The sequence below is a fragment of the Platichthys flesus genome, chromosome 9, assembly GCF_949316205.1.
Source record: "Platichthys flesus chromosome 9, fPlaFle2.1, whole genome shotgun sequence".
Lineage (NCBI taxonomy): Eukaryota > Metazoa > Chordata > Actinopteri > Pleuronectiformes > Pleuronectidae > Platichthys > Platichthys flesus.
The window spans coordinates 13,720,597-13,734,761 of NC_084953.1; the positions used below are offsets into that span (position 1 = coordinate 13,720,597).

The window sequence follows — 14,165 nt, forward strand, 5'->3', positions numbered from 1 at the left end:
ACTTCAGGGCCTGAGCTATTTTATATTTGTGAGAAGACATTTTTATTGTCCAATTTGACGAGTGTGTGTGTGTGTTTGAGGAAGACAAGGGAGGATGTACGTTTCCACCTCTGTAGTTATTAAGGGAATGATTCATTCAAGAATCCTATGCCTCTCATAACTGATCGGCCTGAATAATATCATATTATTTTATTTTATTCATTATTTTTTATTTTTAATCACAAACAGGGTTGTTAAACAGCTGAGGTAAATAAACTAATATTTCATGAGAAAGTTTAGAGAATAAGAGGCTAACTACAGCCTTCTGCCTACTGTTCAAGTAAAGTGTGATCATTATGATCAGCCTTTTAAAATTCCGGACATTAGGGATGTCTGTAGTTATTTGGCAGCAACATGATTATTAAAGTGACAGTTGTCAATTAAAATCCTAAATAAAAGAAACAATCTTTCATTTTTAAAACCTGCTTCTGTTTAGCAATGTAAAAGGCTGTTTCATAATATTTGTTAGAAAATAATTTGAGGATTGTCAGTTTAGCTAATAATCATTTAAGGTTAATAAATTAGCCTCTTATCCAAATTAATTAGATGGTTTTTTTTAAGGACTATTTTCAGTTTTACCTCTCTCAGATCCATGGCCTTTTTTAGTGAGAGTTGTTTATAGTCTCAATGGTCCACGTTTGTTTGTAATCAATAATCAGTACACTGTAGCTCTCCTCATATTTCCTTGTGTTCGCAGCCAAGCAAGCATCCGCATGTCAACAGCGCACTTGCAAAAGAAGTCATTTGGCAGTTTGCCGCTTCGTCCGCTAGTCATGCTAAGTGGTAGTTATATTGTGTTGGCAGCTAATGGCCCACATCTCCCCAGTCATCCCTCCTCCCTCGCTCCCACTCCTCTGCCTCTCCTCATCTTGTCCTTGTGTGTTCACTCCCCCGCTAACTGCTGTCTTTTTAGCAGCACCATTGCCAAGTGTTATCGATATAATTTTGGGTGTCAGGAGCTCATTATTTTGTGTCGGCTATTTTCAGTCGAGGCTGAATGGAGTGGGTCGGCTCCAGTGTGTACGCTCATGCATTTGTGTATGAGTGTGTGTGTGTTCGCGGTCACCCTGCTGTCATACCGGGAGACGATAGGTGACATATCACAGAACATGAGGGGGGAAAATCCCCTGTAGCGGGACCAGACAAGCTGTTAGCCTGCAGAAAAAATAAACTGTGGTCACACCGTATATCCACAGTACATGCTATGAACATGCAGTGTGTGCTAATTTGTTGCAGTAGGTAGAGCTCAGTGCCAGTAAAGGCCACAACCTAAAGTTCGCAGGTTGGGAAGTACACATTATCAACACCATATCAACTTTGTTATGATGAAGTTAATCACATGTGATCTGGAACCTCTACATACTGATGAACCAAATTATCTTGCGTAATATTACAGCCATAATAGTAAAAGTAGTAATTTATGTCACCAAATGAACTTAAATGTTTTTTTCTCACAAATAGTCTTCTCGAAAACACTTCTTTGTACTATAACCCTTTTTTTTTTTTGTAGAATTTGTAAATGTCCAACTTGTACATTGATACTACCCATAGCAGGGGCAGGATCAATAGACAGTCTGAATGATGCTGTATTGATTGTAACTCAGTTTTATTTAACAATTCAGAGATTATAGGGTTTTTCGTTTTTAGATGTTAAATGACTGGAACATGACTGTCATTCTGTATTATGACACCAAGATTAACATATAACATGGAAGGAACATGTGGATATACTTTTTATTTTTCTCAGTAAAAAAGCTTTGGTCACTGCTGCTCTTGTCCAACAATTTACCAAAAGTCCCATCTTTAATTTTGAATTGGGTCCAATGAAACGATCCCTTTCTTCTCAACCTTAATTTCAAGTTTGTAGCTGTATCGTGAAACAACCATGATCCAAATAACTTTTTTTATTTCACAATGTTTATCTGGTTCAAATTGTTGCTGAGTAAAAATGCAAATGTGCCATAAATGGTAATATCCCTGGCAATTACTTTGTGGAGCTTGGCTCTTGCAGCACACACACACACCTAAACCAAACCGACTGATTAAATAGTGCTGCTCTGTCATTATGATCCTGCTGATTAAACCTCTCCTAGTTTTCTTGTTTGATAAGAAATAAATCTCAGAGCTTTGGGATATTTTCCTCCGAGCACCGATCCATCTCACGTAGTTATTTAGTTAGCGATGTGACTTGCAGTTATAGGACTGCGGTGTTAAAGCCCGGTCTGAAGAAGGTTTTTTCTCTGTGGCTATGTTGATGTCTGTTTGTGAATACAAGAGGGTGTTGAGGAGGAGCTAATCTCTTGCATAAATGATGATGGCCTGATGAATATTTCAATGGAATCGGTTCCCTTCCTCGTTTATTCTTCGCTTCGGCTCTCGGCAAGCATGTTTGCCAATGAAAGGTTATTTTAATTTGAACTCTCCCAAAGAAATTTCAAATTCAAATTTGCAAAAAGGATTCGTTAGGTTTGCTGTGTTTTTTATCGGGGCCTCCTGTCCCTCCTGCACCTCTCTCCCTCTATGTGTCAGCTGTGCAATAGCAGACACACAGATGCTTCAGGGAGCATGCTAACTGGTTAGCTAAAGCAACCCTGATGGGAAGTATGTCAGGGTTATCATGCTGATTAACTTTGGGACGAGATGGCTGACCAAAACCGAGCCGAGCGGTTTCGCATCCTCCTGCTCTGTTGTGGATGCAAAATGGGGAGGAGGTAAGGTGTGTGTGTGCTTCATGACCTCGTCTGTATGTAGACGATTCAATGGGATAAGTTAGAATGTCCTCTCCTGTGTGTGTTTATGTGTCTGCAGTTAAAACTTGCATTATGGCAATAAGTATACATGGGTGTGTGTGTGTTAGACTGCCGAGAATGTGTGTGGGTATTTTTGTTTTACAGGCACGTCGCATTGTGTGTGCACATGAGTCCCTGTGTCTGGCAGTGCTAGTTTAATAAGAGTCTGCTCTGTGCCATGGGGACTTGCTGCTTAGGCGATAGGCTTACCTCAGAATGAAACCAATCTGTTTAGCCTGCTCTTCTCCCCCTGCAAAACGCTCCATTTCCTCCGCCCATAAAGTTAAATGACATTTCCCTCCCAGCACCCTTATGCCATGTCAAGTACCTCCAGAGATGTCACAGGCCGACCTTGATGTCACAGTGTGTGCGTGCTGAGTGAGAAAGAGACCTCTGAAGGCAGAGGCAAACACTGAGATATACACATGTCAACCCTGCACTGCTTCAGGGGCCTGCTTTTATCAGAAGACAGCAGCTTTGACAGCATCAGTCCAGACAGGGATATTACACTGGAAACATGGGGTGCTTTGTTTATATGTCAACTAGCAGGCCTCATCAGACAGATGGGAAATGACTCACTGTGTATGGCAGATTTTTCTGAATTCATTTGATGTTATGAGTTACTATATTTGTACCATAAAGCGCAATAAGATATTTTTTCAATTTTTAAAAGTCAATCTCTTGCAGATACCTTTCCACACACAAAGCAAATGGCCCGTCGGTCTGCCAGAACTGACTGATAAGATGGTCCCTCTATGCTTGGAAGGACAGAGTAACACTTCCATTCAGTTTACCCTCTATCCCTGTCTATTTAGGAGTCGAGCTGCCTGCCAGCAGTAGCTCGGGACTGTGTCCAAACATAATCATGATATTAGCTAGATCCTTATTTATGTGTCCCTACCCCTTCCATTTTCTCTCTCTCCCTCTTTCTCTCGCTCTCACACAAGCATGCACAAACACTTCTCTCATCCTTCTGCTCAGCCCTATTACATATGCATCCATCCTGCACTCCACACATTTCCAATCTTCCCCAGTTAGCTACAACAAACATTACATTTACATATTGATTTCGCAGTTTTAGTCAATGTAAATATGCTGTCATTACAGTAAATTTGAGCTTCTGTTAACATAAGCTCGTCCAGATCTGCACAGATTAAGGGTGTGATTGCATAATTAATGTGTGCGCTACATATTAATTCCCCCATCCCTCTCTTTCTCTCAACTCTTCCGTCTCTCCTTGGGTTCTGAGCCCTGATTAAGTGGCTGCTTCGGCCCTTAAGCCTCCCATTGATATTCAGCCTCACAGACCCAGCGTTTGCTCAAAACGCTACTTAACCTCACAGCTTATTGTAAATGAAGCTTCCAAAAGTGGATTCCCCCACCTCCTCCTCTCTACGTGAAGCACACAAAGTGTCTACGTTTGCATCATTCACAGACAGTGTCTCTGTCACTGCGGTATGGTACTGAGTAGGCCTCATGGACAGGTCAGGTCTCCGCAGTGAGGTCTTTTTCTAGTTGTTTTTTTAGGCTTTTATGCAAAGCGATTTACAATAAGGGCATTCAACTTTGAGGGTACAAACCATCAACATCAAGAATCAAATAAGTACAATTTGCTTCGAAAAAAAGCCAAACCACAAGAGTTGACGATGGTTATAAGACATCTTCTTAACCATGGTGTAGTCTTCTTAACCATTTTATAGTCAGAAGAGATGTGTCATTAGTCTTCGGCGGAAGATGTGTGGACTTTCTGCTGTCCTGATGTCATTGGGGAACTCGTTCCACCATTTGGGAGCAAGGATCACAAACGGTGTACATGGCCTCCACTGTGAGATGGCTGACATCTCAGACCATTGCTTGCAAGTGTGTGCTTTCTCGGCCCACCAGTGTGGCATGTTGCTTATACTTTGAGTTCAAATTAAATATAGGAAATATTACCATTAGGAAACATTTGTTTTGATTTAACAGACTGATAAGATTTTGTTTAGTCATCCACTTTTTCATTCAGGCTGCTATGGTGTGCCACATCGGCTACATCACCTCCACCAAGGAGGTTTTGTTTTCTGTTGTCTGTCTATCAACGGGATTATGCAAAAGCACTGACCCAGTTTTTTTGTAATATGGTAGAGGGTTGGGGTATAAGCTAAAGAAGAAAACATTAACTTTCGGAGTGGATTCATTCACAGGGGTGCATCCAAGTTATTCTTTCACTTTCTTTAACATAGGGGGTTCATCGATATTTTTTAAATTTCACAAGGAATAATGCAGACATATCTAGAATGCTTATATCTATGTACAGGTGAAAGCAGTTTGCAGAAAATGACGGTGTACATGACGTCTGTATCTGATCCAATAATCAGCATCTCTATAATTTGCTTCAGAATGAAAATAGCTGAATTAATTGCAGCATTGTCCACATTCCAGGAACAACTGAAAAGTGTTTCCCAAAACAATCTAGCACCAGAAATTTGACTAAGTTCCTGAGGAGTAACTGGTAAAGATCAACAACCCAATCAAACTATGCTTATGTGATGAATTGTGTTATTCCTTTATGGGTTTTTTACGGTTAAATCTTTGTTTGTTATCTCAGTAAGGCAGATTACTGGCCCTCCCTGTGTTTACTGTGCAGGTGGTCATAGCTGTGGTAGCCTGCTGTGCTGAGCGCAGCTCTGGCCAGGCTTGTTAAGACATAACCACTGAAGTGGGCGACAAGCCCCCTGAGAAGGCACCCACCTCCCTGTGGGCCAGAAGGCTGCCACTAGTTGACAAGTTTCAGCTTGCCCTTTACTCGACTCAGTCGCTCTTAGTAATAATGTTTGTTTTTCTTTGCCGCCTTCCTTTCTTTCTGTTGTGCCATACTTCTGCCTCTCCTCTTTAACATGCCCCTTTTCCTGAATAACTTTTTTATTGTTTTATTTGTTTTATCACGTTCATCCCTGTTTCTCACCATTTTATATTTCTTTCTCCTCATCCAGTGCTCTCGAAGACTCGTTAAACCAGAACTTTCTGCTGGTCATCAGCCACAGCGAGGCCCAGAGGGACTACAGCCTCAACTTCCCCGGCTCCAGAACCATACAGGAAGTATGACAACAGCACTCACACAGACACATACCACACAGGACATCAGAAAATCAGTTACAACGACACACACACACACACTCATGAAAGCTCTCAGTAACTCACCCACAGACTCTCACATACATAATATTATTGTACCTCATTCTGGTTTCTCATACCACAGCTTTCATTCCATTCGCCAAGCATTGCTAGTCTATCTCAGCCATCGATTCATTATTCATCACAAATGATCACATTTCCGAGCACATAATTACTCTCACAGCTGCGGTCTGGTACAACCCCCTCTTTTTCTCCCCATTCCCCCTACACTGCGTCTTTCTCTCGCTCTCTCTCAGCAGTCTCAGCAGTCTAGGAGGCAGCTTAAATGACTGAACATTGTTTGATCTAGGCATGCAGGAGCAATGGAAAGAGACAGTCCATTCATTTCCCTCATCTGAAACTAAACAGTAGATTTGGCAGCGTATGAAATATTTATAGTTGCTTGTAGTTGACCCAGTGTGAAGCCAGTACACCTCTCCGTCCGGTGGTTAGTGCTAACACAGCTGGAAATGTATTTAAGAATGAAGACCATAAAAGGTAGATAGGTAAGAATGTGTATATGTTTGTGCTCATGTGAGTTGAGCCCCCACCCCCCCAGGCTGAGGCAGACCTGACCAGGCATCATTTATTATTCACTGCAGGTAGCCTTCTGTCACAGGTGACAGGAAATAAGCTCCCCAAAGACTGATCATAGCCACTCTTGATTTTAACTCACATGTAAATGAAGTAGTCATAATTTTCACCTAATACCGTATATGCAATTGTAAATATCAGGTTGAAATTCTTTCAGTGTTAATGAAGTTATGCCCATTAACATCCCGCTTTTGTCAGGAATGGGAATGGATTAAAAACAGAATTTACTACAAGGTTAAATTACTTTGCAGCAGACACAGGTTTTTATTGGCTCTGATCGGCACTGATATAGAGGTGATAAATCCCGGTGAATGTACTAAATTGGCTAGACAGCGAGGTGAGAGAGTGCCTCAGTTTTCATCATGTTGGTGACGTAGAACATTACGCATGAGAAAAACTCCTCTGCTGGCAATGGGAAAGGAGTTGATTGCCTTTTTTTTGTGGGTTTACCCTCATTTGAAAAAAACTGTTTATACATGCTAATTTTGGTGTATACATTTTACATTGAGTTTACTAACTCCCATGCAGCATTGAGAGGTGTCCGACTCAGTGTAAGTGAAAGTGAAGATTACACTGATAATAATAATCAGGCTACTAGCCGGGCTTGTAATTGTGATAATTAAGCAGATTAATACAACCAACATCTGAACCAGAGGAGGCAGTTTGCCTCCCCTGGTTTTTTACTTCTCCTCCCTCGCTCTTTGCTTCTTCTCCTCCCTCCATCCTCTCTCCCACTCTCTTCTCAGGCAGATGGTTTTGATGAGCACCCACTGTGAACCTTAAGTGTTTCTGCTGGGATTACAAACACTGGGGAGGGGACCCTGCAGTGTGGGAGGGGGGGACTGTGGACGCAGAAAGGAGGCAAAGGACTGTTGGCTTGGTGGGGGTGCTGTAAGAGGACATTGGGGATAGAGAAGGGACAATATGGGCTTAAACAGGCCTCCATGTTGTGGTCTTTTCCTTACGCATGCTTGTCTTTAGGCATCTCAAGCCCCCTGCAGTGAAAATGAGGCCCAGAACTTTAACCTGCATAGATCTGGATTCTGTTTGCCCCATGTTGATCATGCTCTTTATATATTTACTCTTTAGCTCTGGAACAGGCTTATTATGTTTTCGGAAATGCAAGGGCGGAAAGAGATGCTACATGTGCAAGTCATTTGGGCGACCTTTGTGATGTTGGAGTTGGGCTTTAAAAATCTGAGATACAAGCTAGAATAAGACACACATAGGAGGTAGAGTTGTGTATTTATGTCATCAGTGGAAGACTTGAGAATGCAACAAAGAAGTAGCAGCATATTCAGCGTGACCAACTCCCCTTTCTCCTCATACTGTGTCCACTCACAGACACATATGGACTCCACTACACAGCGCCTTTTTCTCCCCATTCTCCCTTTTGTCTTAGATGAAGACTTGCCGATGGTCCCTGCTTGTGCATATCAATAGGGATAGAGTCCTGTCTTCTTGTTTGTCTTCCCCAAAGGCTCTGGCTTTGCCTTGTGGCTCTCAGGGAACTGCCCTTGCCCCTCCCTTTCTATCCCTCCATTCTCCATCTCTCTCCCAGTGTCCCTTCTCAACCTTTTCTTCTCCCATCTCTGGTACGCAGAGATGCGTAGACTCTGATTGGCATTACCAGACAAGAGTGCAGGGATAAGTTTCTGGCTAGCTGCTGAGCTAAGCTGGAGAGCAAATGTTTGCCAGGGAAGTAGAGGGTAGAATAGGGATGGCTTCTGGGTCCTGAGCTGTCCGTGACCAGACCAGTTGTCCTAGGGATTTCCCTCCTCTACTCCCCCCCAAGGCTGGTCCTGGGCCCCCATCCCTGCCCTGCAGCTGGGAAACTCATAGGAACCAAATGCAGACAGAGACGCAGAGCTGAAAAATAGAGGGCTGGATCGAAAAAGCAATGAAAGAAAGGCATCTGGTGCCTAGGGGAGATGAAGAAAGAGAGGGAGAGAGAGAGCGCTTGTGACTGTTTAATGGAAACCTTTCCTTCTCTTTGATTTGCTTCCAGCCAGGGATTACAGGCAATTGGCATTTACAATGATTGGATCATTAATTTTGCTGTGAGGTGCATTGCCAGGAGCTCAGCTTCACAGCCAGTGTAGTTAATGTTGTGAATAATACTGGCTTCTACACCTCAGCCTCATCTCAAAATGTACAGCAGCAGACAAGCAAGCAGAACTGTTATTTGTCATGAAGACATTTATTTAAATTGTCCTCTGCTGTGGTAAAGATGTTCCCCTTTACATTTGAGTATCTTTATGTACAAGTCAGGTTGATGGATGCTTTTCACTGGAGTCTTTTACCTTCCGGATCATGTTCTACTTTTTTAACTACCGAGTATCATTTATACACATTATAACATGACTCAGCTCAAACAAGTTTTAACCGGTAATTGTAAATCGGAATTTTCGATGTAAAAATGAATTACTTGGAGTCAAGGTTTTAATATAACTGTTTAAATTTGTTGCTGTGTATGTAACCAATGAAATGACTGTTTCGGCAGACAGGGGGCAGCATTAGACAGTATTGCTTCCTCTGAGATGGATGCTGTGGATAACACATGCATTGAAGTGTAGTTGGGGACTACAAAAAATACTTTGGCTACCTGGAGGTGCTAGAGCAAGGCATGTTATCCTGTTATTTAGCAGCTATAAATGTCATACCCTGTTTTTCTCTGATATGGTTGCGTCATTTTCATGGCAGCACCATCGTTTTCATATGACGAGCAGACCAGTGTAAATTTCTGTGGTGTAGTTTCAGGTGGCAGGCGCTGCTGTGTAGCTGTGTTTTCTTTCTGTGGTGAGATCAGGTTAACTTCTGCCAGGTGTGTTTTGCTGTCCATCTCCTCTCCTCCTCCTACCCAGCCTCCTCCTCCACCTCTTACCTCAACTCTCCCTGTGGTTGGCGTTAGTTTGTTGTTTCTCTGATGCTGCTTTAACCTTTGACAGCAGCCTCTTCATTACTAGTGTTTATGCCTCTCCTTTCCTCCCTTTTCCCCTCTATTCATCGGCCGGCCAGCCGGTCACTCAAATCCCTGTAGTCCGGCTGGTCAAACATAGATATTACACTCTGTAATAACACTGGCCACCCGCTCTGACCCCAGACTGCTATCATGGTCATAGCTTCTCTTCATAAGGATAGGTACTGAGCAGTGTGGGATTTGAGATAGAAAGACAAAGGATGGACTGTGCCACTCATTTATTAGTGTTCTTTTATTTTTTTCCCAACTTGTTTGTACTTCAGATTGCTTTGGCTTCTCCAGTCCCAGAACAAAACCAGAAAAGTGGGCATCTACTTTCTTTGAAAGATTTATAACTTGGACAGAAAATGTTCTGTTGCCTCGATAAACTGATGAATTCAGATTAAAATTGAAATATTTCTTCTGTACTCTCTTACACCCACATCACTAGATATGCACGTACAAATAGACTTAATAGAAGAGTGTCAAGGTGCAAGTGCCAGAGCAAAGTCTGCTCCGGCAGTCTTCATAGTTCAGTGTTTTGCTGCCGCTTTCCTGACATTGGGTTTGACTTTGTGTTTGTAGCATTCTTTAAGTTTCCACCTCCATGATCAGCAGCCCTGCATATGCCCAAGGATCCATCTCTCCTCAGTGCTTTTTACAAAGACAGGATTTGGTCCGTGTGCGGAGGGATCTTTGTTCAACAATAGATAGTTTTCTCAGCATCCATGTCCAGCCCTGCGGGCCCAAATGGCAAAATCCTGCCGAACAAATGCACACAATCCATGGCCGCCAGCGCTCAGACGCCGACGGGGCTTTGATCAGCTTCAGCTGGCGCACATCAGGCTGGCGTTTGGGCTTTAAACCAACAACCAACTGGACGGTGTAACACAGCGCTCAAGGGGACAGGCGCTGCTGGCTGCTAACTGTTTAAAAGCAAGGAATGTTATTAAATGATGCAGATACAGCGTCCACACTTCAATGGGAGAAGAGAAATACTGTTCATTTCAGAGCGTGGGGCTGTTGTTGCTGGGCATTAGCAGTGGCATCTGAAGAATGCTGATAACAATGGCTGTCTTTTTTTTCTCCTCCACTCTCCTTTTGACTCATCTCCTCCTTAGTTCTTTGCCTCCATCCCAGTTTTTCTACATGCGTCTGAATGTAGAGTACTTTGATTTAGATGAAATATTTTTTAATTATAATGATAGAAAGACAGTTTCTTTTATGGACAGTAAAGAATGACGTCAGAGTCTGAGTTGATGTTTTTTTTTCTTTCTTTTTTACCTTTTCCTTCTGATGTGGTGCTTATCTTATTCATGTATGCTGACTACACTGTTATACTTTTTCGTTGTTTGCAGGTGAAGAGGAACATTTCAGACTTGACAAACATCCCAGTCCGGCATCAACAATGGGAGGGATGGCCTGCATCAGCAACTGATGACTCTGTAAGAGACACACAAACATAAAAAAACATTCAAAAATTTTGACTAGGACCAGTAAAGTCGGTATGTTGCTCTCACTGATATTAGAGATACTTAGTACAGTACAAATGACGGTCTACGTACATTATTTTGATGATAATTTCAAAGAGCAGTGGAAACAGTTTGACACTCTGTCTGTGTCTTTGTAATCCATGCCAAAACCATCTGTCAGAAGCATGAGAGTAAGATGTTGAAGCTAATTAAGATGTCAAAGACGGTTCCCATCCTGTGTCCTCTATCTGTGGACATTAAAGCTCACATCATTGAGTCCCGCTGACCTCTCCCATCCCAGGGTCGCTCTTCCCAACTATTCACTCTGCCCACAGTCAAGCTGATCAGAAGTGGCCCTCATACAGAACCTTGAGGAACCTCTGACCCCCTTTGTCTCGCCCCTTCTTTGACAGCATATGTGTTCCCATGCTAATTGTAGAGGATGGTTTATCATGCTACATTGAGGAGCTGTTGTGCACACATTCTTCTGTTAACCCATAGCTAACGTTTTCCTTTTAGATCTATGTGATTGCTGTTTGGTTGGAGTATTGACTTTGTTTCTTTTTTCCAAGTGTTATAATACACGTCCTATTCCAGATACCAATTTCATACCTGGAATTAAAATGGATTTTGGGTGATTAGCTTGCAGTCTGTTAAAGCTTGACCACTTGAAATTACAGGTGTAAAAGCACCCATTTTTTTTCCTCCTCTCTTGCAAATGAGAAGATGTGACATGAGCTAGACGGAACACTCTGATCTCAATGTAGACACTGGAGACACATATTAACCCAGGTGTAAATGTAATAAGGTTAAAAAAATATCTAGTGAGACACATGTTAATGGGAGGTGTAAATTAAGTCAGACTTGGCTTAACGACTAGACCACAGTGTTTCTATTTATATTTTAAGTGGCAGTGCATAATGTGGTTATTAATGATGACCCATTTTCTATACACAGTTTATCCGTATTTATCCAGTCTATTCTATGTGTCATCTGTTATTTAAGTAAAGGCCCAGTTTTGATTAAACAGACACAAGTTTCACAGCAACAGCGGTCAAAGGAGAATGACCTGACTGGTTCAGGCTAACAGGCAATGTTAAGAACAGAAATCTGAAGCTGCTGTGGTCACAGGTTCATCATCACTGATGAACCTGTGATGTAGCCTGGTTTAATTAATCTGTATTTCTGCTGAGACTGCAGGTGGCAGAGCATCACCAGTATGAATTCATGCACCGATCCTGCTGTCTACCAAAAGTCCAGACTAATGGTGGTGGCGTCATGACCCCACACACTTTGACCCCCTTAATAACTAATAATTCAAAGTTTAAATGCAACAACCTATGATTTTTTGTTAGCATGTGCCTCCTTTTATGACCCAAATTGACCATTTTCTAATGGTCACTTCCAGGACAATTATTTACTGTGTCACAAAGTAACAGTCGTCTCGAACTGGTTTCATGAACATGAAAAGCAGTTGAGTGAATTTAAATGGCCCCCCAACGCAGACACCAAATCTGAGTCCAGTCGAAGACATTTGGGATGTGGTAGAATGAGAGGTTTGCATCATGAATGTGCAGCTGACAAATCTGCTGAAGTGATGCAATGCATCAGTATAGACTGGAATCTTTGCCATGAAGAGCTGAGTTCGTTTTCGGAGTAATGGGAGGCTAAAGATATTATTTAGTGTTCATAATAAGTGCTCAGTAGATGTATATTTTCCCGATGGAATAAATACTTACTTACATTACATTATTTGATATATTTATAGGTGGCGATAGACTATTGTGGTGTATTGCTTTTGTACAAACATGTAAGCTAACCACTAAAAAGCTTTGAATAATATCAATAGTTCTGGTCGATATCTTTGTATTTTTGTGTCCTTGTCATCAGTGAATCTCAGTCCGTCCCCATAGGTAGCTATGGATATCATGAATAGATTGCAGCTCATTGTGGCATCACAGGCCCAGTCAGCACCTGGCTAACACACATCTGCAGGACCTGTGTTTCCTGGATGAGGAGATATTAAAAAGCACAGGGACAGAAGTGTAATAATGGCCTCTGCTCTAGCCACCGCTCTCTTATTGAAACGTCTAAAGGTATTAGCAGAGAAAGCCAAGGGCTTGGCCGGCCTAGCAGGCGGGTAGGGAGCCAGTATTAGTGTCTAGCTCATTAGCCCTGTCTCATCTCCTGAGGTTTGGGCCAATAAACATGGCAGCCAGAGGCCCCAGATTACGCTTAGCCCTGCACACTAGCCCCCTTGCAGTGGAATCGATTACTACTTAACTTTGTTTTGCCTTTGAGTGTGTGATATAACTGTGTTTGTCCGCTTTCATTTTAATTTGTGTGTGTATATTTTCATTTGTGTGTTTGTGAATGTGCTTGTCTTATTGTTCACACCGAGTTTTTGGCTATTTTAACAGTTGGGAATAATGGTTCATACCTCTTAACTGAGTATTTAAGAATTTTTTTGGATGCATGTTCAGATCTATGACATGATTGGTTGCTTCTAAGTAGGATGAGAAGACCCAAACCATTTTAGACTCTTCCGTCAGTTGTTTTAGTTTTTTTTAGGTTATTTCAGTTGTTTAATCGTTGGTTAAATCATGTCCTGCGTTATTAGAGCGTTCTGGAAACGAGTGTGTTTTAAAGACATTCTCACCTTTCAGGGAAACAAGCAGCCATGTGTTGCATCCCCCTCCCTTATACAGTCCACTCAGTGGTTTTCATTGTTTATTGTGCTCTGAATTATTCAAGGCCTTATGGAGAGTTGAAATTGGATCAGGATGGATAATGCTCAAATAGCAGTAAGCGACACAACAGTTTATTCAGAGCACCGTGCTATTGTAAGTGGTGTTGCACTAAGCAATGTAAAAGGAAGTGTAATTAAAGCAGGAGGCGATGGGAGCTGTTGCTCATTTCTCGCCTGGTAGATTTGTTGACCTTGGTCAAATATAATTTCCTTAGTGTTTATGTAGTGAAGATGAGTCACAACACTGTAAAAACATGAACTACAACAATCAGTTACCTCTGTTACAACACATTTTTAATTCCCATGAACTTCTACGTTGTGGATTCTAAAGAGTATGCATTGTCCCAGTTTCATCTTTTTCTTTTCATTATGTGTGATGCTGGTGGAACATTTACCCAAGGCTGACCTGA

At 42.0% G+C, this 14,165-nt stretch overlaps 1 protein-coding gene across 1 annotated transcript in view; it reads left to right on the forward strand.

The window, feature by feature from the left end:
• The window catches only part of faf1 (Fas (TNFRSF6) associated factor 1), a 56,976-nt gene that overhangs the window by 9,229 nt on the left and 33,582 nt on the right, over positions 1 to 14,165 (forward strand). Inside the window, exons 7-8 of the mRNA XM_062395717.1 lie at positions 5,801 to 5,906; positions 10,893 to 10,979. Coding sequence (XP_062251701.1) covers positions 5,801 to 5,906; positions 10,893 to 10,979 — 193 coding nt within the window. The remainder of the gene's footprint in view (positions 1 to 5,800; positions 5,907 to 10,892; positions 10,980 to 14,165) is intronic.